The 25,072-nt window shown below is 44.2% G+C and overlaps 2 protein-coding genes across 2 annotated transcripts in view; both read left to right on the plus strand.

Annotated features, from left to right (window-relative positions):
* The window catches only part of GCSH (glycine cleavage system protein H), a 10,088-nt gene extending 939 nt beyond the window's left edge, over positions 1-9,149 (plus strand). The window contains exons 2-6 of the mRNA XM_029926149.1: positions 5-51; positions 3,351-3,430; positions 4,289-4,352; positions 7,158-7,289; positions 8,492-9,149. Of these exons, the coding sequence (XP_029782009.1) occupies positions 5-51; positions 3,351-3,430; positions 4,289-4,352; positions 7,158-7,289; positions 8,492-8,589 (421 nt within the window). The 3' untranslated portion in view covers positions 8,590-9,149. The remainder of the gene's footprint in view (positions 1-4; positions 52-3,350; positions 3,431-4,288; positions 4,353-7,157; positions 7,290-8,491) is intronic.
* A 5,399-nt stretch (positions 9,150-14,548) lies between these two features.
* Positions 14,549-25,072, plus strand: part of C16H16orf46 (chromosome 16 C16orf46 homolog) — a 12,377-nt gene continuing 1,853 nt past the window's right edge. Inside the window, exons 1-4 of the mRNA XM_029926150.1 lie at positions 14,549-14,635; positions 15,351-15,512; positions 17,997-18,082; positions 21,029-21,372. Of these exons, the coding sequence (XP_029782010.1) occupies positions 21,067-21,372 (306 nt within the window). The 5' untranslated portion in view covers positions 14,549-14,635; positions 15,351-15,512; positions 17,997-18,082; positions 21,029-21,066. The remainder of the gene's footprint in view (positions 14,636-15,350; positions 15,513-17,996; positions 18,083-21,028; positions 21,373-25,072) is intronic.

Consider the following 25,072-nt stretch of genomic DNA (forward strand, 5'->3'; position numbering starts at 1 on the left):
TGAGGGCTGGCGCCGTCCGGACGCTGCGCACGGGCTCCGCTCTGCTGTCTGGTAAGCGCGGGCGGGCACGTGGGATGAGCCCGGCTGCTTGGGGGGAAGGGGCTGGGCGCCCCCGTCCCCGCGGCAGGGCTTACCTCGAGGCTCCGGTGCTGGCCGCCCGGGTCCAGCGCGGCGACCCCCGCCCACGCTCCTTCCTACGGCTGGGGTCCCAGGTCGCGCGGCTGCTGCTGCCTCCCTAAGTGGGGTGGCCGACACCGCAGCCTTTGTCCTGCGGGCTGGCGAGCCGGGAGGGGGAAGCCTGGCGCACACGCGCGGCTGCTCACTGCGGGAGAGCCGGGCCAGCGTCGCCTAGCCCCTTCGCGACCTTAGGTTATCTTGCGTCTGTGTGCATCGTGGGCCCTGAAAGTGGAAACAGAGTAGGCTTTAGTTTGCTATGTGGGCTATCATTGAAATCTCCGAAGTCAGATTAAAGCAAGAGCACTTAATGAAATTAAAGCACGGGAGCTAGATTTTTACTAGCAAAAGCGAGCATAACTTTGAAGACTTACCTACTTCCCAAAAACAGTGAGATAAAGTCTTTTGGACTCATTCTGCTAAAGTCTGTATTGAATCATGGATGTGCCGAGACAGAAATGAGGTCTCACACGGACTTGGAATTGAAATAACTAGGAGCGCTGCCCACAAATATCTTGGCCATCTCTGCTACTTTATGGTTTAGCGCAATTATCTCTGCAGAAAACGTTTTCTTACCGCGTGCGCAAATGCTTGAGACACTGAGTGCACCTCCAGGAACTCTAGGGTGCATAGATCTGTGATGGCTGTTGTCTCGTTAAGTTGACTGTTTAGAAACCTGTTTGGAACTGGAAGAATCGATAACATTTATTTATTCCAGTCGAACAAAGATGTTACTCTCCCGTTGCTAATATATTCCTTTAATTGTTGGTGACGCGTATCAATAATTACCAATTTGAATATGAGAGGAAAGCATATCTCAGATAAGAATTGAATTTAAAGTCTGGTTTATTGGTTATTCGGTGTGACTCTAGTTAAATATTGTCCAAAATATCAACACCCATGATCTGGTTGAACACCAAGGTTTTTAGGAACAGAGCCCCAAGTTACAATTTTGATTCTACCTCTTTATTAGCTATGTGATCAGAGGCCGTCACGTCGCTTCTGAGTCTTTACCTCATCAGAAAAATGGAAATGATAATGCCTACTGCACAAAGTTTTTGGGAGGCTGAAATGAAATGTAACCTCTCTGTAAAGTAGCCTGACACACAGTAATTGGAAAATGTTACTTGTTATAAAATATTATGGAATCAAATAATAAAAAATAATATAACCAATGCGTTATCTGACTAGGGACTTAGAACAGACTTTTTTTTTTTTAAGTAGGCTCCACTCCACGCTCAATGTGTGGCTTGAACTCATGACCCTGAGATCAAGAGTCGCATGCTCTACTGAGTCAGCAAGGCACCCTGAGTAGTGACTCTGAAAGGAAAATGCAAACAGCATAAATTACTGAAAACACTTCATTTTGTGGCCAAAAATGATGTTTTTAAATGCTCAGTAAGAAAGGAATTATTTACCTAATCTGTCCACTTTTTCCCTTTTGGGCCAAGGGTTAAAGAATTAAGCTAACACTGGACTTCAGCCTGAACAGCTTGGTCCAGTAAAAAGTCTTACCAACTTTAAAGTTAAGCGGACCTACGTGCATTTCTCTTACTAATGCTGCGTCTCCTCTAAACTTACTCCTAAGATTATCTTTACAATTAGGCAAGATGGCAAGGCCCAAATCAAGATGGGCATATTTGTTGTTGTCCAGACCTTACTTTAAAAAGACATATTTGGATTTAAACTGCTCATGATTGGTATTGTAATCACAGGTTCTAGAGCTGTAACAGTGAGAGGGAGAAATGTTGTAGCCAAATACCTATAGATACTTTGTTCAGAATGTCCTTTACTTAATAAACTAAAAAGTTATTTCACTCCCTAAAATTCTGAGTGCTTACTGTTTGCCAAGCATGGTGTTTAGAGCTGGGAATACAAGCGAAAATGGGGTAAACCACGCTTTTTGCTTGCTCTGTACCTGGTCTCCTTCCCGGGGAGAAGTGACCGAGGGGCTGCATGTGTCGCTGCTCAAGGGCTCTGTACTAACAGGCCCCTGGGAGAACGGTGCAGGGCTGTGGGAGCAGGTTGGATGTCCCCAGAATCCCAGCGTGGAGGGCTAGACAAGGCTCCTGGCAGGAAAGAGCTTCTAAACTTGAAGTACTCAAGAAAAGGCAGTTGTGGGGGGCATGGGGGCAGTCAGAGCACCAAGTATGAACTTTCCACAAGATCAGACTGACCTGAAGCAGTTAGCTATTTGAAGTGGAATGAAGCAAAGCGAGTTTTTTGAGACAGATACAACTTCTTCCAGGGAAGAATATGAAATTAAAGTTTTTTAATGATTAGGGGAAGAAGGCAGTAGTTACATTCTGCTGCGTATCAGCAATTTAATGCCATCTTAAGTACAGCTATCTTGTGGATAAGGGGTAAGAGTGAACCAGTGAGCTTGCTCTACACGACAGTATTTGAGTAATGAACTATTTTCCTGTTAACTTCTGATGTATTATTTTTGGAAAAATACTTGGCCTCAAATTTCTGTTTCTTTAAATGACAGTAGCCACTTTCTTCAAGGACAGGGTTAATTCAATTAAAATGAAATCTTTTTTTAAATTTTATTATTTTTTGTAATACTTTATTGTCAAATTGGTTTCCATGTAAGGAAAACCCGATTGACTCCACCAGAAGCCTTCTAGAACTGATCAAAGAATTCAGTAAAGTTGCAGGGTACAAAATCAATGTACAGAAATCGGTTGCATTCTTATACACCAAAAATGAAGCAATAAAATGAAATCCTAAGAACTTAGTCAAGTTATAATTTGTTCCAGGTCAGTTTCATTCCTCTACGAGTCTACTTTATAACCAAGTTGCAGTGAAGCCCTCTTAGGTCAACTCTACCCAAAGAGGCTCTTTTTTTTTTTGTTTTCCGGTTAAATCATTAATGAGCATTTATAAGCATTATGAGCGTTTATGTTCCTTCACCCCACATCTGTCTATAGAGGAACAGAATATATTTTGTAACACAGACCATTAATAGATAAGTATACCTTGAAATGTGCCCTAAAATAGTATATATGTGTGAGTTAGACTAATGTTAGAATAATCAAATTTCCAAAAGATGCACCAGGTGTTAACATTGAGCCATCTTTGCCTAAATAGCCTACTGTTGGGAAGATGTTCTGCCAAGTGCTTTTTAAGAAGTGATGCCACTGCTTTTCTGAAATAATGGTCTTCTGTTTTAGTGCGTAAATTCACAGACAAACATGAGTGGATAACAACAGAAAATGGTATTGGAACAGTGGGAATCAGCAATTTCGCACAGGTACGGGATTGTCTTGAAATATATAAAACAGTCTGCTCTTGCCTAACTTGGATTGTCGATACCTTTTAAAAAATTGTTTATTCTGCCCCTTAGTATTTTGAGCCCTTTCAAGAACATCAGTCATAGGTAAAACAAGTAAAATATAGTTAAAGTGAACATAGCTTGTGCAGGAAAGATGTTTGCTCCATGTTGGGGCAGTTAAGGAAAGAAGAATGAGAGCAAGTAGAAGGCTTGGAGTGTTGACTGTGGATCCTGGGATACAGGCACCAGGGCGGGCGCATGAAGAAGGAAAACCGTAGATTGGCACAGATTGGACCAAAGCAAAACCTTTTATTTAGCCAATCTCTTTCTTTTAATCTCCCAATGATCCCATTTGAGAAATCATGCAGAAGAAAATAAGAACTTCTATTAACATAAATAGCAGTATGAGTCATTGATTTTTCCACTGGGTCTGTGTCGGTCGGGGGGCAGGAAGGGGAAAGGGGGTGTTGAGAGTCAATGACAGTTGTGTCTTCACTGGCATTTCTGTGAGCTGCTGGGGCCCAATAAAGAGTCAAGGTCTTCAAGGAGTACAAGGCTTGGGGACTGTGATTTGCAGATCAGTAGGTGGGATTTCAGCAGATACAGGAGAGGAAACGGCCTGAACAAAGCCGCAGAGGTGGAAAAGCACAAGGTGTGTTTGGTCTCTGAGGAGCTCCAGTATACTGGAGCGGGGCCTGGGAGAAAAATCACAGAAGGTGGCCCCTCAAGTGTGAAGTATGTCCTGTCTGAATTACAGAGTATTAATGTTTGGCTTGTTTCTATTCACCTAGGAGGTTTAATTCGATTTCTTAAAGGTTATTGTTTTGTTTGTTTTAGGAGGCTTTGGGAGATGTTGTTTACTGTAGTCTGCCTGAAGTTGGGACAAAATTGAACAAACAAGGTGAGTATTCTTCTCATCTTGGTATGTGAATCATACCTTAGGTTTTATCTTGAATAACAACTCGTTTGCACCGAAGATCAGTTAGAGTGCATTTTGCTCAAGCAACAGAATACTCCTCTAAAAGTAGATTCAACAATCGAGGTTTATTGTATCTCCTTCAGGAAGTCTGGAGATAGGTGGATACAGGATTGGCTTAGTGGCAAAGTGAAGGTTCATCATGGACATGACCTCTTTTCCTACCTTTTCTGCCTCAGTGTGTCAGAGGTCACAAAATGGCAGCAAAATCTTCAAGCATCACTTTCTCAAATGGCCATATCCAAAAGTAGGATGAGAAGGTAAAATATGTTTTTCTTTAGAGACCGTAAGGAATGTAAGGGAAGAGTGGGCTCAGGCGTCAGAACCTGGTTTTAAATCCTGACCCCACAGTGTATCCGCTACATAATTTTGGTGAAATTACTTAATTTGGGTCTCATCTTTAAGTTGGGATAATAAGAGCTACCTCATAGTTGTCTAAGGATTAAGTTGAAATTAAGCATAATGTTTAGCACAAGAAGAGTGCTTGATATGTTAGCAGTCCCGGGATCATTGTTCGTGGGCTCTGTGACATATAGAAGACAGCCCCACAGAATATAAGTCTCTGTTTTCCTAAATATCTTTGACAGCATTGGCCCTATGTTTTTCTGCTTAAACTTCCCCATTATTTATCTTGCTTGAACTTTTTCTCCTTCCTGGCTCTCAGTAGTCATGTGCCTCTTTTTGAAGGTCTTCATAGGAACCTTTTCCAGTGTCATAATAGGACCCTTGTGATTAATAATCTTTATCTGTCCATTTTTCTTCATTCTGTACATTAGAGAGCAGTTCTTATTTCCTTTTCTCGAGTGTTATATACTTTGTATCCACTTTGCTGTTCTCCAGCAGGAGCTCTGTTTGTGAATTTCTTTACCTCAAGTGGGCAGCATGAACCTGTCTTCTGTGCTTAAAAAACTTCTTTTCACATAAATATCCCTAAACTAATGAATGCTGTCTTTAAACTTTCTGCTAAAGGTGCTTATAAAACTGATGCACAATTTACATGCAGTGAAATTGCATGATGTATGTACAATCCAATGAGTTTTAACAAACGCTTTGTAAACCTTGCCCATTTAATCCTTCTTGAGACAACCTCTTCTCTGATTTATCGCCATAGATTAGTTTTGTCTATTTAATTTCATTCAAAAGGAACCACAGTTTATGTCTGGCTTTTGTCCAATATCATGATTTTGAAATTTATTTATAATGTGATCTATTGTTCATATTTTGTTATTGTTCATATTTTGTTGAATAGTGTCCATTAGGTAACATTTTAATCTTTCCTCCTGTTATAGATTTTCTTGTCACTTCTAGTTTTTAGCTATTAGAAATAAAACTATAAGCTTTTTTATATAAGTCTCTTTTGTAGATATCTTCGTTCTCTTGGGGGAGTATATACAGAAGTGGAAGTTCTGCTACAGTGTAGCAGACACATGTTTAACTTTGGGAAATTGGTAGTTTCTTAGAAAGTGGTTGTACCATTTTACATTCTCACCAGCAGTATGGGAGAGTTTTTAGGCATTGCAGATCTCATGGTTTTAACTTACCTTTCCTAATGAAAACTTATTGCTGAGCACCACCCTTCCATGTACTTTTTGCCCCTCGCATTTTTTGTTGTTGTTTAGTCTCTAGTCAAGCCTTTACCAAATTTATTTGGGTTCTATATATTCTAGATACAAATCCTTTTTCAGATCTATATTTTGTGAGTATTTTGTCATATTTTGTGATTTTTGCCTTTTCATTTTCTTGTGCTTTTTTGAAAAGCTTTTAGGGGCGCCTGGGTGGCTCAGTCGGTTAGGCGTCCGGCTTCAGCTCAGGCCATCATCTCACAGTTTGTGGGTTCGAGCCCCGCATCGGGCTCTGTGCTGACAGCTAGCTCAGAGCCTGGAGCCTGCTTCGAATTCTTCATCTCCTTCTCTCTCTGACCCTCCCTGCTCATGCTGTCTCTCTCTGTCTCTCAAAAATAAATAAAAAACATTTTAAAAAATTAAAAAAAAAAAGAAAAATCTTCTAGTTTTTAAGTTCAAGTTATTAATATTTTTATTTATGTATAGAATATTGTATCTAATCTAAGAAATCTTTGTCTCCATGAATCCCATCTTATATACCCTAGTGCCAGGGGATATTTTATATTTTAAATTTTTGACCTCTTTTGGACCCCACACAACGAATAGCTCAATGGAATTAACAATTTCAATATTAGATCTATGTTACTACCTTGGGTAATGTGTCTTTGAAACAAATACCACATGAAAATAAGCAAACAAAGATCATTGAATAAGGTGGTGGTTGGTGTTCAGTCTGATTCCATGGTGGCTAACGTGTATAGTATGCAACAGACACATACCAGTAAATAGTTGTAATTAAAGATGAAAAGTTACTAAGATACTTAAGGCACTGGGAACTGAGAAAGTTTGAGCACCTGTGGCATATATCAAGTTTGCAAGGTAGTCTCCGTGCATTTCTTCCTTGAAACTTCACAGAGAACTGTAAGCAGGCTCCACACTCGGCATGGAGCCCAACGCAGGGTCAGCCCCGCCATATTTGGATCATGATGTGAGCCAGAATCAATAGTTGGATGCTCAACCAGCTGAGCCACCCAGGCGCCCCTGTGATTTTAAGTAAAGATATTTAGAATGTTTTATCATACCTGTATTAAATGGGAGTACTCCATATTTTATATGTTCAGGTAATTATTTTTGATATTTAATATTTTCTTTAATTTTCTCAATTCAGAGGAGTTTGGTGCTTTGGAAAGCGTGAAAGCTGCTAGTGAACTCTATTCTCCTCTATCAGGAGAAGTAACTGAAATTAATGAAGCTCTTGCAGAAAATCCGGGACTTGTCAACAAATCTTGTTATGAAGACGGTAAGTTGTTTCTAGAAATTTTTCAAAGGATTACTGCTGCGGTTAACATTTAACCTAGTGTTTAGAGCAAGCTTCGGCTGATTTTAACTTCATCTTCTTGCACTTTTTGATAGTAAATAGTAGGGATGTTTTACTTTAAATAAGGGAAACAGATTAGCTCAGTATAGAAGGTTGTTTAAGATCTCTGTAGATGAAAGCACCAGCTTATTTTACAGAGTTCTTGGCATCCCAGTTGGCACTCTTTGTAAACATCCGCAAGTGTTTTCCTCTTCAGACAAGACCTGTCCAGTCACCCTGGGCACTGTAGGCAGCGGTGGGTAACAGCCAGCATGCCACTTTTCTCTCATATTCTTCTTCCCGGTAATAACCCGGGAAGTATGTGGGGGCAGCAGTTTTCTCCATTTTTTAATTTAAAAAATTTTAATCCCAGTATTGTTAATATAGAGTTATATTAGTTTCTTGTGTACAATATAGTGATTCAGCAGTTCTGTGCATTACTCACCGCTCACCATGATAAATGTACCCCTAAATCCCCATCTCCTGGTTCACCCATTCCCCCACCCGCCTCCCCTCTGGTAACCATCAATCTGTTCTCTATAGTTAAGAGCTGTTTCTTGGTTGCCTCTGTTTTTTTCCTTCGTTCTTTTGTTTTGTTTCATAAATTCCATGAGAGTGAAATCGTATGGTATATGTCTTTTTCTGACCTATCTGTTAGCATTATACTCTCTAACTCCAAGATTATTTTTATAGCCGAGTAATAATCCACTGTACATATGCCCCGTTGGTCCCTCCGTCTATCAATGGACACTTAGGCTGCTTCCGTAACTGGCTGTTGGAAATAATGCTGCAGGAAACCTCGGGGAGTGCATGTATCCTTTCAGATTCGTGTTTTCGTATCTGGATATACACCCAGGAGTGTGATTGCTGGATCATAGGGCAGGTCTGTTTTTAGTTTTTTGAGGAACCTCTGTACTGTCTTCTACAGTGGCCGCACGAGTTAGCATTCCCACCAGCGCCTCATGAGGGTTCCATTTTCTCCACATCCTTGCCAACACTTGCTATTCCTTATTTCTGATTTTAGCCATTGTGACAGATGTGAGGTTAAGAGTCCTGAAGCCATTATGGTAGAATCTATTCTGGCTTTCATTCTTTTCAGTTGTAATATGCAAAAATATTAACTGATAACTTTTTTTGGGTTGCAGGTTGGCTGATCAAGGTAACAATCAGTAATCCTTCAGAACTGGATGATTTAATGAGCGAAGAAGCATATGAGAAATACATAAAATCTATTGAAGAGTGAAAATGGAACCCCTAATAAACTAGTATGAAACAACTTAATCTAACATAGTTGTCTTAAATTAGTGGTGCATAGAGGTTTTAAAATAGCAACTTTTAGTGATATCGGTGCAAAAAGAAACTACTTACAACAATGTTAATGAAAGAAAACCACCCTTAACTTTCTAATGATTGCAGATAAACACAATCTGTATCTTTTATGCAACACCCTATGATTTTTAGGCGAGGCTCCAGTTACAATATTCAGAATCCTGAAATTTTCTGTGGCTAAAAACTAGTTATAAAAATTATGTAATTCAAGGATAACACTGTCATCTTAAGCCTTTGGGAATTGTAACTTGCTTATTACATCCATCCCTGGATTGGGGCTGGAATACTTAAATGATCTGTCCACTGGAAATAACTGGCAGTGGAAAAAGGTTTGTTAGTTGTATAGTGTCAGATAAAGAACAATACTGTCTTAACTTTGTAATATACTGCGCTTGCTGGTGCTATTTTTATATGGTGAAGCAGCAGCCTTGCGGGAAGGTAAATAGTGTAATAATAAAACATTCAACTTTGTTACTCATGTTTTTTTTTTGCTTTGCTGTTACTATTTCATTTAGTGACTCTGTTAGTATTTGTAAATGCTAATTTTAACTTATGGAAAGTTTTTTTTAAGGGAATTTATTATTTCTATATGTATCTCTCTTCTTTTTAAGCTTATTTTTGAGAGAGTGTGTGCATGTGCACACAAGCGGGGGGGGGGGCAGACAGAGGGGGAGAGAATTCTGGCAGGCTCCATGCTGTCAGCACAAAGCCCACCATGGAGCTGGCACCCACAAACTGCGACATCATGGCCTAAGCTGAAATCATGATGCCTGAGCTACCGAGGTGCTCCTTATAAAGGAAATATATATAGGGGCGCCTGGGTGGCTCAGTCGGTTAGGTGTCCAACTTCGGCTCAGGTCACGATCTCACCGATTGTGAGTTTGAGTCCCGCGTCAGGCTTTGGGCTGCCTGGGATTCTCTCTCTCTCTGCCCTTCTTGTGCGCTTGCTCTCTCTCTCTCAAAATAAATAAATAAACTTTAAAACTTAAAAACCAACGAAATAAAAAACAAGCCAGAACGATGAAAGGTTCCAAGAAAATGTTTCCTTTTAGTCACAAATCTTGTTTTTCCTAAAGACCTAATTGCCATTTTTTGGTCATCTTTAATATAATGAAAAGGAAAGTACGGATTTATTTTGTTTTTATCACGCTGAGTTAGAAGAGAACAGAAAACAAGGTGAAAAGTTTGATCAGCACAGCACAGAGCATCCTTAAGAGAGTAAACCACATTCAGGTTTCCCCTTGAAGTAATGGGAACAGCAGTGGACACAGTGAAACTTTATGAGCTCCGACTGACTTAGTGAATATTATTTGCAGCTTATGCAAATTTGCAGTGCCCAGCGATATTTTTAAGTTGCTAATATAAGTACACACAGCAAGAGCAGACAAACACCTCTATTATTTTTCCCAGGTGGTGCAGGAAAAGGGAGGTATTCAAATATCACCATCTTCTGATGGTGAATAAACGGCAAAGGTGAAAACCTAGAGGAAATAGGTTCTCTTCTCTGCTCCTCAACAGAGAGAAACCATCCTTTAATGGCAGTGGCACTGCTGAGCTGTATCTCTGCGCCTTTAATCAAGAAAGTATCCAAAGTGTCTTGGGTGAATGTCTCCTTGTTTGTGTAATTATTAGTCAATTTTTAATTATTAAAAATTAAAATTTGACTCTCTGCTTAGGAAATAGAAAGGAATGAGTAAATGAGTAATAATTACATGGATTTACTCTTTTGTTTTGAAGATACTCTCATACATTAATTACCTTTGATGATCAAAGCAGTCGCCAGAGCTAGGTGGGACAGATCCCCAGCTACCAGCGCTTCACAGAAAAAACAAAGGGGTAGAGAGGATAAGACACTTATCTGGGCAGTCATGGTTAGGCTTTTCACGTTTTCTGGTTCATTCATCATCAGTTCTTTAGCTCACGTTACTACAAAGCTACTTAAATTGGAATCAGGGTGGTGGGGAGGGACGATGAATGTTCTAAAGCAGGGAAGCAAGGAAAAATGGCAGTTCTAGAGTGAAAGTACATCACTGATTGTAATCTCCGAGAGATGGCCAGTTTATTCTCCTCTCCTTTCCCAAAGACACACATTTACTTCATGTATTAGGCTCATTGTGAGTTTTTTCCAAAGAGCAGAACATTATAGCAGCTTGCTCTTTTGTTATTTAGAATACAGAACCATTTCAACCCGTATTTTTATTACAGTGCTGCCAAAAATAACAGGCACTGAATGGCCCTCCATAGAGTAAATCAACAGAATTTAATTTCTCTGATCTCATATTCCTTTTGAATGGTTTTAGTTTTGATGAAAATTTTGGATAATGCTTGCTGGTAATTAAAACTCAAGAAATGGATCAGGTTACCCTAGAAGTATTAAAAATTTGTTTTTATCACCTCAAAAATTTTATTGTTGCCTCCGAGAGTTTAAAGGAGTTGACAGTGGTAAGTGTGAAGAAAGAACCTGCTGGAGGGCTCTCTGCCTGGGAGCGCTAGGATGAACATCAGGCAGGTATTTCAGATATGCTCCCAGCAAATCAGAATTCCTGAATTTTTCTGAATTTGTACAATTTTTCTGGGGCTAAAATACCAGTACTGTTCACCTTCAGTTTTAAAGATCATGCTAATTGTAACTGTCTTCATTACTGCTGATAACAATCAACTTTATTCTTTCAGACCCAATCACACATCTGCCTTCCTCAGAGAGGACCCTCGCTTTACACCGAGATTAAATTCTTTCTTCCCTGCAAATGGCTTTACTGCTCACCACCTACCCCCTTCAGTATCTTCCCTTTCTTGCTTTTTTTTCCCTTTTAAATGGACTCTTTATTGGAGCAGATTTAGGTTCACAGCAAAATTAAATAGAAAACATAGTCTTCGTAAATCTGCTTCCATCATTTTGCTTTTGAAACCTTCCTTTGCCAACCCTGAGGTCTTCCGGAGTTTCTGATATCTTGATTCCATCTATACTGGCTTTTTGTAAACATGACTAGCTAAACACACTTCTTAATGGCTCTACTCAGTCACCCTCTCGGGCTTTTACCTGCTAAACTTCAACAGTGATTACTACTAGCCCACTTCAAATGCATATGCAGTCACAGTTATGCAGGAAATCAGTTACCAGATCTTCTAACCTGCATGTGTTTATGAGAACGTGCTTACCGTCAAGTTTAATTAAGAGTGAGGTGCCTGGGTGGCTCGGTTGGCTGAGCGGCTGAGGTCATGAGCTTGTAAGTTTGAGCCCCATGTTGGGCTCTGTGTTGACAGCTCATGCTCTCCCTCTCCCTCACAAGAATAAATAAAACATTAAAAAAAATTTTAAGTCATTTAGTAAAATACTTAGTTAAAATGTCTGGTACACTTCCCAGAAACAGAAAGCTTTAATAACGGGGTAACAAACCCTTCTGCTAAGCAGGTGATTTCAAGTTTTGTTTTCAAAAAAAGTGAAGAAGACTTAATCAGACTGTCAGCTGATTTTTCTTTGTTGGTGGTGAATAACTGTGATTTCTGTGTGGAAAGGAGTTAAAAATTTGGGGGGACACTCCCATAACAAAACCTTTCATATGCATCTTCCTATGAATAAGGTATCTCAGGTTATATATATATATTTTTTTTTCAAAAAAGGGGGATACCTGGGTGGCTCAGTCGGTTAAGCATCTGACCGGTTCAGGTCATGATCTCTCGCTCTGTGGGTTCGAGCCCCCCCGGTCAGGCTCTGTGCTGACAGCTCAGAGCCTGGAGCCTGCTTTGGATTCTGTGTCTCCCTCTCTCTGCCCCTCCTTCTCTCTCAAAAATAAACATTAAAAAAATAAATAAAATTGGGACTGGATCTGTCTCATTCTAGCAGTAGGTTGATATTTATGCACAGATCCATGAATTGGGGCTGGGGGAGGAACAGCCCCATCCATTTCATTCTGACACACTTGCAGTAACATTTCATATTTATCAACATGTAATACATTCCTACTGTTTGTCAGATGAGTAGGAATGGAGATCATTCTCAATCTGGAAAAACAAAGGACTTTTTTACTGCACAAAAAAATGACAAGAGTACTCAATAAATCTTTGACCATAAATAGGTTAGAATAAAGTTCTGTGTAGTAAGAATAAAAATACAAATACGAATAAGGAGAAAAAAACGGAAGAATTTACATCTTTGTTTATATTTTTAAATGTTGATCGTTATCAAACTCATTAAATTTAGATTTCTTTCAGTACTTTTCAGAGTGGTGTAACTTTGTTTTTAATGTTTATTTTTGAGAGAGAGAATGGGGGAGGGGCCGAGAGGAGGGAGACAGGATCCAAGCAGGTGCCACGCTGTCAGTGCAGAGCCTCATGTGGGGCTCGAATTCACGCACCGTGAGCCACCCAGGAGCCCCTGAAGTTACACCGTTTTGTACAATCGTTTTAGGAGTGTGCAGGCATATGACTACTTCCAGGTTGTGAAATACAACAAGATCCAAATATGTATATTATAGGTAAAGAAATGATACCCAAAAAGGTCTTTTCTAGAAAAGTACTTTGTTCTAACATCCCAGAGTAGTATTACACAAGTCTTTCCGCAGGCTTTCCAGACGTTCTAATACGCTATGTTCTGTGCAAAAGCATCGTTATCTCTCCAAATGCCTCTTTATCCCAGCGCTGTCAAAGACATCCTAATGCTTTTATGCAAGAGAAATACACTGGAAAACAACTAGAAAGCAGACGGCCTTTGGAATCCGCCCTGAGTTCAGGCTCTACACTTAACAGCTGTCTTGGGGCGTGGGTTCCCAGCCCTGGCCTCAACCTGGACTCGCTCAAAAGTAATGGCCGAAGGAGGGCGGGGTGGAGCGGTAGCTAGCCTCCCACTGTCTTCACCCAGCTCCTCATCTGACATCGGGATATGAGGCCATTTCCCTTCACTTTATACAAGATGCCCGTGCCCACGTCACAGCGCTGGACCGCAACGAGACCGAAATGCAACCGCTCATACCACGGGGGGACTCGAACTGGCACCGCCCCGTTGAGCAAGCGGGGGCCAGAAAGTTAAGAACGAGTAGATTCCCCCAGAAACTTGGCCCGCATCACCCGCCCGCCGTCGCTCTCCTGGAGCACAGGCGGTCGGGGGACAGCTGGCAAGCCGGGGACCTAGAGGTGGGGGCTGCGGATGCGGCTGAGCATCCCACACGCGCAGGGCAGCCCCCACCCCCCGCGGCCAGCTCGCAACAGCACCATCCCGCCCACGCCGACAGTGCGGGCCCGTGTGCGGAGGAGGCCGGTGCAAGGGTCCTCGCTTTCTAACTCCGGGGTCCGGCGGGCACGCGGCCGCTGCGTCTACTTACCCGCCTCGCGTCGGGCTTACCGCTTACCTCACAGGCCGCGCTCAGCCGGCCGGGGAGTCTCCCTCGCCCGTAGAAGGTGCGCAGTAGCGCAGAGCCTGCCGGGAGCACGTGCCCACGGCCGTCAGCCAGCAGCGCCTCCCGCGCTCAGCTTTGTTACGCCAGGCGGGTTTTGCGTCACTTCCGGTACAGACCTCCCCGCCCGCTGGCCCCGCCCACCGCTCCGCCCCGTCCCCAGCGCGTCCGTAACCCGGGGCAACTGTTTCCGTCGCTGCCTGGCGGGGACTTGCCTGTCCCGGGACCTTCCATCCCGTGGTCCCCACAGAAGGGTGTGAGCGGCCACGGCCGCCTCCTCGCCTCCGGGCCACGGCCCCGGACCACTGTACCGGCGTCGGAGCGAGAAGCCCCGCCCAGTGCGAAAAGAAACTGCCTTCCGAGGCAGGGAGGAAAAAGGGAGAGGTAGCGTGCGACGCGGCTGAAACTTGAGTGGGCGGGGCCTGGGAGGAGTGGCGAGGGAGTGGGTGGGGCAGTGGGAGGGGCCGCCGGAAGGGCGGAGACCTGTAGGGGAGGAGTCAAGGGAGGAAGGGCAGGCGCTCGTGGGCAAGTGGGGACGTTTTGGTGGACAGGACAGCTCTTGAAAGAAAGGTAGGCATCTTTTTTTGACACCGTAGAAGCTGCTGGATGCTGGAGGAAGTGGAGGAACTAGATGAGGAACAAAAAAGGATCTTGGAAGAAGGGAAGGAGACTGGGGCAAGGGGAGGGGCTTTCTAGGAAAGGGAAGAGTCCGCTCTGAAGCGCCTGGGCCTTAGGAGCAGCAAGTGGAATGCGTATATTTGATGACTTGTGCTTTCATGTAGTCTTGTAAACTGGGGACACCGAGAAGACAGGCGTTGCTTTGCTATTTTATTCCCAGAGCTAGGCATCTAATAGGCACTTAGCAAGTGAAGTGTAAGTGGAAAAGAGGGTTGGAGACGGGGACTGCAATAAAACAAGGTCAGATTTGGAGGGATGATGCCCCTCGGAATATTTCTATGCGTCATCAAAGCTACTGTGCTCTGCGGGTACATAATAAGCATAAGGCACAGATAATTAACATGGAGAGATAAGATTCATATTCTTGAAAACATGAACAAGTTGTGTGAGTGGTGCATGTGCTTAACTTTGAAGCAAAGATTCAACTCCCTGCCACGTTGTGTTCCAAAACTGTAAATTAGACTGAAGTCCTCAAATCATTTTCCTTTAGAAAATAGATCACCAGTGATCAATATGCCCAAGCCAATCTTCAAGACTTATTTAATCACTTTGTATGGCTGAAGCTTAACTTTATATTAAGAAACTTCACTTCTATCATGCCTCACAGTGTTCCGATTCATTGATTTCTTCACTCAACACGTTAAGGATCCAGAGAAACATCCATTCAGAATTCCACCTGAGGCTGCCAGGACCCCATCTTCCCCACTTGGCTGAAATTCTGACATAGATTCAAGATTCCTTTAAACCTGAAACTTCCAGGAAGATGGAGGTGGGTATAGGGCATAGTGTAGAGCCAAGGAGGTGGTAAAGAGTTTTGAGGGATTATAGCTTGCTGTTGACTTAAACGACCTGGGCTTTTCACCTTCTCTCCTGGCCCATCAACATTTCGCCCACCATTAATTGCCTGGGAATGTGTCAACCAGGTGTAGGGAACTAAGGTAAAGCATTTGAAAATTTTTTTTAATGTTTTATTTATTTTTGATACAGAGAGAGACAAAGCATGAGAGGGGGAGGGGCAGAGAGAGAAGGAGACACAGAACCGGAAGCAGGCTCCAGGCTCTGAGCTAGCTGTCAGCACAGAGCCTGACACGGGGCTCGAACCCACGAGTGTGAGATCTGACCTGAGCCGAAGTCGGAGGCTTAACCGACTGAGCCACCCAGGCGCCCCTGAAATCTTTTTATATAAGCAACGGCAAACAGGCAGCACATGTGATTCCCCAGCAGCCATTATTAATCAACCACAGACCTCTTTCCTCCAGTGGCCAAGTCTTAACATCCTTCTCAACATAACCTTCTAGCTGTAATGGAACTGTTTGGAACTGACAGTTTGGAACCTTTCTTCATTCCTAACATTGACAATAAATTTTACAAATTTATTGTTTATTTTTGAAAGAGAGACAGAGTCTGAGCAGGGGAGGGGAAGAGAGAGAGGGAGACAAAGAATCCAAAGCAAGCTCCAGGCTCAGAGCTGTCTGTACAGAGCCCAACATGGGACTCATATTTGAAATAATATTTGAAAAAGAAATAGACATTAATGTAAATGTAGATTTCTGTAACTCTTGGTAAAATTCCCTTTTTTAAGAAATGGGTGCACCAGGGTGTCTCAGTTGGTTAAAATGTCTAACTCTTGATTTTGGCTCACATCATTATCTCACAGTCATGAGATGGAACCCTGAATTCTCAGCATGGAGCCTGTTTGGGATTCTCTCTCTCCCTTTCCCTCTGCCTCATCCCTGGCTGGTTGTGCTCATGCACGCACTCTCCCTAAATTGATGGGTCAAGAATCCAGTAGATGAAATTTATACATGTAGGCCAGATAACTGCATAGTGAGGTGAATTTGCAGCTGGTTGGTATTTCGTAAATGCCCAAGTACAAGCATAGCCACGTGGCATTGTCCTTTACCTTCTCCTTGCCAATATTTTATCAGTGACCTAAATGAAGTAAGAGAAAGTTTGCCCATCAAATTAATAGAGTGTTAAAGTGGGAAGGAGAGGCCAAACTGGAGGGTGTCACAGTCAGATTCGCAATTAGCTAAGCAGGTTGGAATGGTGGTCCAACATGGAGAATATTTTAGAAGGCTCAGAGCCATTTAGAGGTCTTAAAGCTAGCAAAAACGAAGGGGGAGGAGGAGGAGGAGGAAAAATTTCAAAAAGACACTTAACAGCAAGTATATGGAGCGAAGAAGACAGGGATTATTAATAACTCATGTGGGGAAGTAAATGTAGAAGTTAAAGTTGACCCCAAGTTCTGTGTTAATCAAGATTGTGATACACCTTTAAAAAAATGTAGCAATCATTGTTCAATTCGTAGGTGTAGATTTTAGATCAAAGAGAGTCAGATTTCAAAACAGACATTTCTAGCCAGACCACATTTGAAATATTACCCTCATTTCCACGTACTATATTTTAAAGACATTGACAGGCAACGGTGCATTCTTAAGATGAAGGCATTTGAGATTCCCATCTGAAGAAATAATAGCTGTCTTCAGTTATTTTCAGTATTATCATATGTTGCTTTTGGGAGGAACACCGGGAACTGAGAAGCATAATTTTCAGGCTTGCACATGTCTTGTTTTGAGAACATTCTAATCTTTAGAGCTACCAGTGGAATGAAAAAAGGTGCCTGCAAAGTAATGAGCCCTAAGTTATATGATTGCAAAGTGCCATGGAAGTGAGGGAAGTAGAGCAGCATGGCCTATTGATTTACCTCACATCCGTAAACCAGGCATAATGTTACTATCAGAAAATATGACTATTACATCCATGCAGATTTCTGCACTTCACCATCAAAGTGAGAGTGCATACAATTTGTAAGAAATCACATACCCACTCTTTTGGTTAATCTTTAACTGCTTCTTGTACATTTCTTTTTTTAAAATTTTGTTGATGTATGTTTATTTTTGAGAGAGAGAGAGTCTGAGTGTGATGGGGGAGGGACAGAGAGAGAGGGAGTCACAGAATCTGAAGCAGGCTCCAAGCTCTGAACTGTCAGCACGGAGTCTAATGTGGGGCTCAGACTCACAAACCATGAGATCCTGACCTGAGCCAAAGTTGGACACTTAACCAACTGAGCCACCCAGGTGCCCCGCTTCCTGTACATTTCTATTTGTTATCTCCTACATGAGCTGGAAGACAAGAATGGGCAATAAAACTTGAAGACACAATTATTGGAGAAAAAGTTTAAATTAGGACTGTTCTTCCCACTGACTCACTCTTTTTTTTTTTTTTTTTTTTTTTTTTTGTGTCTAATTAGAAAAGACCACCAGCGTCCTGTTTTAGTCGTGGAGCCCCCTGAGCCAGCTTGAACATCAGAGTCTGAGAGGAGTACCTCACATTCTGGTATGCAATAATCTGACCCTTTGACTAAGAAGACTATGGTTACTGACTTCAGAGATGACTCTTGGTTTCTGGTCATAAGGAGTCACTAGTGTTCCCATGATCCTCCACTAAATGAGTCAAATACTTACAAAATGCAGTGTTTATAACAAATACGTAAAGTGCTTACAGCCACACCTGGCGCATAGGAGGAGCTATGAAACAGCGCTTATTTTTATTATGTAGTATTATCCTTACCTGGGTTTCTTTTGGCACTTTGGAATATGACGTGACTGGCACTTCCGGCACCCTCACTGGGTCCGACTCCCACTGACTCCAGAATCGGGCCTTCCCCAAAGTCCTTCCACTGTTTCTTTATCTCGATATAGACATACACAGAGATAATATTGTCTCCCTCTCAGATTTCACGTGTTCCCATGACCTCCGAGACGTGGTTGGAGGAGCTGGAGACAGTTAGCCTGAAAGAGAGCAGAGCACGTGGAAGCTTTTCATAGGAAAAGCCGAGGTATCGGGCAGGCTTTGGATCAACGCCGCTTCAACCTTTTGTAGTGACAGGCAGCTTTGGGACACTGATGCAGGCCTCGTCAGAGGTGTCCTGGATCTCGTGAAGCCCGCCCATGGCTGGGAAGGCTTCCCATCACAGAGCCTCGGTCTGGAGCGCCAAGTGAGGACACGAAGGTGCAGGATATTGAGAGGGGAGGGAAACCAGTGCTGGTTCGATAGAAGCAAGACCTTCCTCGTGGCTCCGGTGCACTGTGCAGGCACCCGGGGTGCTTTTTCCAACAGCGATGCCCAGACTTCGCCCAGACCCATCAGAATCAGAATCTCTGCGGGTTGAGTGTAGGCGGCACGATTCCAAGGCGCCGCCAACTTTGAGAACCGGTAAATTGGAGCACTTTGCCATTGGAACAGACTTTCTAAGGAGTGAGCATCTTGCCGGAGAGATACTTCAAGCACAGAACTTTTTTTTCTTATTGATTTGAACATTCTAACAATACTTCATCTCTCCTGAACTGTTATCTGTTTCTTTTCTCTATTAAACTCAGGTGTACAGTTGTTATTTAAATAAATGGCTTTGCTTTTGACTCTGCTTTTCTCCTTCTGAACTGTACGCTTGTTAAGCCTTTGGAATTCTGTGATACAAAGACTTTTGTAATTCGGAAGAGAACAGGCCCGGGTCAGGAGCTTCTGTGGCCTGAACAGCGCCTGAAGTCGAATTCCACAAGCTGGAGGGACCAGGCTGGTTAGCACAATCTGGTCCTTAATCATGCTTCTGTTTCTAAACAAAATAGCACTCCCTGGTTTTTAGCCACTTCTTTTTCTCTTTTTCTTCCTCCTTCAGATTTCATTCATTTCCTCTGATGTCACATTGGAAAAGAGTAGGATGTCCAAAGATATTTGACCTTCCATAGGTAAATGGAACTTTATTAGCATCAAAATGCCACTTTAAGCCTACATGAAAAAGCCAGAATGGTAATTAAACAGACATTTTCATAAGAAGTGACCTCAACAGAAAAATTTTCAAGTGGGCTTCTGGCAGGGATCACGTCAGGGTGAGAGAAAGCAAAGTGCACGGTCCCCAGTGTCCCCTGCGTCATTATAAGCAAGGAATGCTCAAGAAGGTGCCAGCTGTTCCTCGACATTCAGCTGCACCACTGGAGGTGCCCAGGCTCTGGGATTCATGTCTGCAGCTTGCGGGGTCCCCAGGAGGAGCCTCTGTCTATAGGAAGGCAGTATAAGCATGCCCGACTTCTAGATGAGCAAATAGACCAGAAAGGTCATTCGCCCAAGGTCGTACAGCTAGTAACAGGATAGGAACCCTGACCGTTTGGCAACCAGGTCTGTGCTACTGATCAGGACGATGACTCTCCTAACTCTATGACTGGATTATCAATGCCAAGTTCCATTTCTCCACCTGGGCAAACATCGGTTAAGGATAGACAGTATCACTCCAGCATCAGTGCTGCCGCTCCCATCACCACCACACAGGTACTTGTGTGTGGGGGGGCTGCCGTGATGTGGCGTCACCACAGGCAGAGCAGCTCAAACAACAGACATGTACTGCCTCCCAGTTCCGGAAGCTGGAAGTCCCAAATAAAGGTATCAGCAGAGTTGGTTCCTTCCGGGGGCCATGAGGGAAGGATCTGCTCCAGGACCCTCTCCGTGGTTTGCCGTCTTCAACCTGGGCCTCCTCCCATGGCCTCCCTCCCTGCGTGTCTGTGTCCAGATCACCCTTTTTGTAAGAACTCCAGTCATGCATGGTAGATTAGGGTGAGCAGACTGACTTAGCTGAGACCACATGCTACCCAGCCTTGGCCTGTTGTCTGGAGTTGCTGGGAAGGGAAAGAAGAGGAGGCTGGGGTGCACGCATGATCAACACATTTCCCCTGGTGTTAGCACAGTAGCGTCTGGACTGTTCTGGAGTGGAGGGCAGGAGAGCTTAACCCTCTATTGCTTGCTGCACTCTACCCCATGACGAGGGATAGAGACTGAGCTAACATCTTCCTGTCTGATTTTCTTTGATCCCAACTTTGGTCTTTAATTAAACCTGTTAGTCTTTCAAATAGACATATCTTTTATAATATTAATAGCTGGGAATGGATGCTTTTGTAATATTTCTTCTCAGTCTATTCGTGAATGTGTCTTGATGTTATTTCACCTGAGTTATTGAGTTGATTTTTTTTATGTTTTTTTTTTTTTTTTGAGAGACAGAGACAGCATGAGCAGGGGAGGGTCAGAGAGAGGGAGATAAAGAATCTGAAGACAGGATCCAGGCTCTGAGCTAGCTGTCAGCACAGAGCCCGACACAGGGCTTGAACCCACGAACCATGAGATCATGACCTGGGCTGAAGTCAGACGCTCAACTGACTGAGCCACCAGGCGCCCCTTGAGTTGATTTTTAAGAAGCCAATATTAAAAACTAACTTCAGCCCGCGTTTCGTGCCACAGGAAGAAGATGTTAAAAACCATCAGCAGCTATCACAGGAATGGATCTCTGCCAGGAAAACGAGGCTGAGTTAGAAAACAGTGCAAACAAGGAGACTCAAAGCCCAGAAGAAACGGAGCTAACCTATACTTGCCCAGATGAGAGAAGCGAGAAGAGTCACGTTCGTTGTCTTCTCAACATCAGCGACATTACTCTTGAGCAAGACGAAAAAGCCAGCGACTTTGTCATCAGAACTGGATGGGAAGAAGCCGTGAGTATCGTCTTCACTGAGGTGTCTCACACATCGGTGTTTTGGTGCACATCTTTCCTTTTGCTGTTTTCAAAAATAGGTATTACCAAAGATAATGTATAAGCGATCAAGATAGGAAGCTTAGGAACAGAGGTACAATATAGTTAATGACAAGAGCTGTACCTTCTCTTGGGTATTTGTGGCCAGTTAGGATTGGCCAGCACAGGACTCAACGCTTCACACACATCACTTCATTCAACCTCTCAGTAGCCCTATGAGGCAGGTATTATTGAAGTCTTACTTTCTGGATGAGGACAGTGAGGCGCCCAAAAGATGAACGAATGTGCGAGAGATCACCCAGCGAGTGGCCAGGGCAGGGCTTGAACCCAGCTCCTCCGGACTCCAGAGCCCATGCTCCTTGTCTGCTGGTCTAAGTTCCCCAAGAGACGTGAGATTTCGTTCTAGTGGTCCCACCCAGAACCCCGTGGGTTTATTCCTAAACTATTCTTAGAACCAATCCTAGAATCCTATATTTAGAACTGTAAGGATGTCACATTGGGAAAGATTAGGATGTCCAAAGGTATTTGACCTTCCATAGGTAAATGGAACTTTATTATAAGCATCAAATTCAGTGATTCCCAGGTGATGCTTGGCAATGTCCCACCAACTAGGGGTGAGGGGAAGGGGGTGCCCCTGGCATCTACTGGGCGGAGGCCAGGCATGCTGCTGCATATCCTGGAGTGCCCAGGTCAGCCCCCCGCCAAGGGAATGGCCTGGCTCTGGGTTCATTCAGGGCTGTCATCACAGAGTACCACAGACTGGGGAGTGTGTGCAACGGACATTTCTTTGTCACCGTTATAGAGGGTGGCCGTCCAAGACTTGGCTGCCAGCATGGCTGGGTTCTGCATGGGGAGCCCCTTCCTGATTTTGTCTCACATGGTCCTCCTTGGTGGGGGACGCAGGGACGGACCCCTTACCTCCTCCTCCTCTCCTAAGGGCACTAATCCCATTATGAGGGCCGCACCCTCTTGACTTGAGCAACCCTAGTTAACCTTCCCAAGGCCCCACTTCCGAATTCCATCACTTTGGGGATTCGGGATTCAACACAGGAATTTGGGGAAACACATCATGCAATCCATAACACGCCCTAAATGCCAGAAGTGCCGAGGTTGACAGACCCTGGTCTGATTGTGAATATGGAAACTGAGGCCAAGACACGCAGGGCACCTCCCCCAGGCCACTTGACGGCTCAAGGAGTCTTGTCTTCGGGACCCTCGTCCTGTGCTCTCTCGAGACACCACCGCCCCCCTGCCAGGCTTACGCACAGGCCCCCGCCAGATCAGTCAGCATTACAGACAGTCCTACCTGGGCATCTAAGACTTTCCAAGTTTAGAAGGTTCTGTTTACTATTGGAAAGTAACAACTTTGAAATGTGTATTTCCAAGGACTGTCGGAAAAGAATTTTCTTTTAGTTGGAAGGCTGCCGCAGGCGCCCTGTGCTCAGAGCACGTTTGCTGCTCGGGTCTGTCGAGGACGATTGTGTCACGCCATCTCCTCCCGCCTGCCACCTGCTGACCTGCTGCCCTTCACTCCCGCTGGCCATGCAGCCCTGCCCGGCTCCTCGGGCGGCCTTTTCTCAGGAGGGGTGACAGGCCCCCGCCAAAGCCAGCTTCGTGCCCTGGCTCGTGGCCCTTTGGTGCTTCCTGTGCTGGTGCCAGGGGCCTGGGGGCCGGCACGTGAGTGAGGACAGGGAGCAGTCGGCTGGTGGCTGTTCGTGGGCCTTTCTTGTTGGCAGAACCAGAGGATCTCAGAGGACGGGGTGCCTGGGGACTGTACATTTCTGACCCAACCCAGCCCTACACAAGGGGCCTTTCCTGTCACTGCATTGGTCTCTCCCTCCTGGAGCCCTGTGGGCACTTGGGAGCTCTGTGGGGACTCAGGAGGGAGGCACAGTCACCTTGCAATTGCAGCTTGGCTCTTGGTCCTGGCAGAAATCTAGACCTTTTGGGAAACTTTTAGCTTACCTGTGACAGCCCACCTGTGACAAGGCTGTCATTGACCCCCATCCCTGGACTTGGATCCCCTGTCAGGCCACCTGAACACCCGGGAGACATAAATCCTTTGTACCAGCCTCAACCCAAAGCTCACGTGAGGTGCTTTTTAACCTCCCCTGCCCAAGTCCATCTTGTGAGTACGGGCTTAGTGTGTTGGGGTAGGGCTCAGGGATCTAGAGCTTTAAGCAGCAGCTCTGGTGAGAATATTTGCTCACTCATTAGGTATACCTGTTTAATAGATGAAACAGAACATCTGTAAAATCCATAGAAAGATTAAAGTCCTAGAAGTTAGATTTCCCTCCGTCACTATCCAGCCGAGTAAAAGTTGGCTTGCCAATAAGCACAGGCAGGAGACGGGTCCCCTTGTCTGGCTGGGGGAGGCTGGGGTACCACGTGAGTGCGGGCAGAGACGGGGTAGGACTTGCTCATTCCGGCTGAAGCCACCACTGGGAGAGAGGCCAGTTAGCCAGATGATCTGTTAGCTAATGTGCTTGGGACCCTTTTCTGCAAAAGCTGTAAAATCACCTGGGAAGTCAGGGTCAAGAGCAGCGAGGTTCTGAAGCAAGCAACGCAGTCCTCTTGAAGACCCAGCACCAACTCAGCTGCACATGAAGGGAAAGGTTCCTGGACTGAAGCAGAGGAAAGAGGAGGCTGGGGGGCGGGGGTGTCCTTAGGCAGACGCAGTGCAGGGCTGGACCTTCCAGCCCCAAGTATAATTGCCGCCCAACCTAACTATGCAAAAGAAAACGGGGTTTTTTTTTTGGTTGGAATATATTCGAGATATCAGCGCGGCTTTGGTAAGAGCTAGGACTTTGCAATTAGTGGTGGGGTTTTTTTGTTTTTTTTTTAATACAGAGAGAGACAGAGCATGAGAGGGGGAGGGGCAGAGAGAGAAGGAGACACAGAACTGGAAGCAGGCTCCAGGCTCTGAGCTAGCTGTCAGCACAGAGCCTGATGCGGGGCTCGAACCCACCAACGTGAGATCTGACCTGAGCCGAAGCCAGAGGCTTAACCAACTGAGCCACCCAGGCGCCCCGGACTTTGCACTTAGAAAGACCAGATTCAAACTCACCACTTACAGGCAGCCCTCAGGGAGGGGGCCTGCCCCTGGCTCCAAGTTCTTCATCTATAAATTCTGCCATAGGGGCATATGTGGAGGCCAGGAATGCCTAATTCAGTGTCAAGCACTTACTAGACTTTTAAAAAAAGTGATGTTTAACATGAATTTTTAACTGGAGGAATTTGGGGGAGCTGAGCATTTTCTTTTCTTTTTTTTAATGTTTATTTCTGAGAGAGAGAGAGAGAACACGCATGCGTGCACACAAGCAGGAAAGGGGCAGAAAGAATCCCAAGCAGGCTCCATGCTGTCAGTGCTGAGCCCAATGCAGGGCTGGACCCCATTATCTTGGGATCATGACCTGAGCCAAAATCAAGAGTGGGTGCTTAACTAACTGAGCCACCCAGGTGCCCCATTAGTACAAACAGTTCTGATTTTAGGAGTTCTGGCTTTATTTTAAGGTGCATCTGAAAAAGTGTATAGTCAGCACATCAGGATGCCCATTTTTGCGTAGTATTTTAGAAGTAAACACTATTGCTAGTGTTTCAGATGAACAGTTACTACTACAAATGCTATTACAAATACTCTTACTTAGTAGGAGGCTAAAATAGAATTAAAACTTTTGCAAAATGGCGAGTCAATATTAAGAACAATATCAGTTCGAGCAGGATGTCCCCAGTGGGGACGGGGCCACAGCTGGGGCAGC

This window comes from Suricata suricatta, chromosome 16 (assembly GCF_006229205.1).
Source record: "Suricata suricatta isolate VVHF042 chromosome 16, meerkat_22Aug2017_6uvM2_HiC, whole genome shotgun sequence".
Lineage (NCBI taxonomy): Eukaryota > Metazoa > Chordata > Mammalia > Carnivora > Herpestidae > Suricata > Suricata suricatta.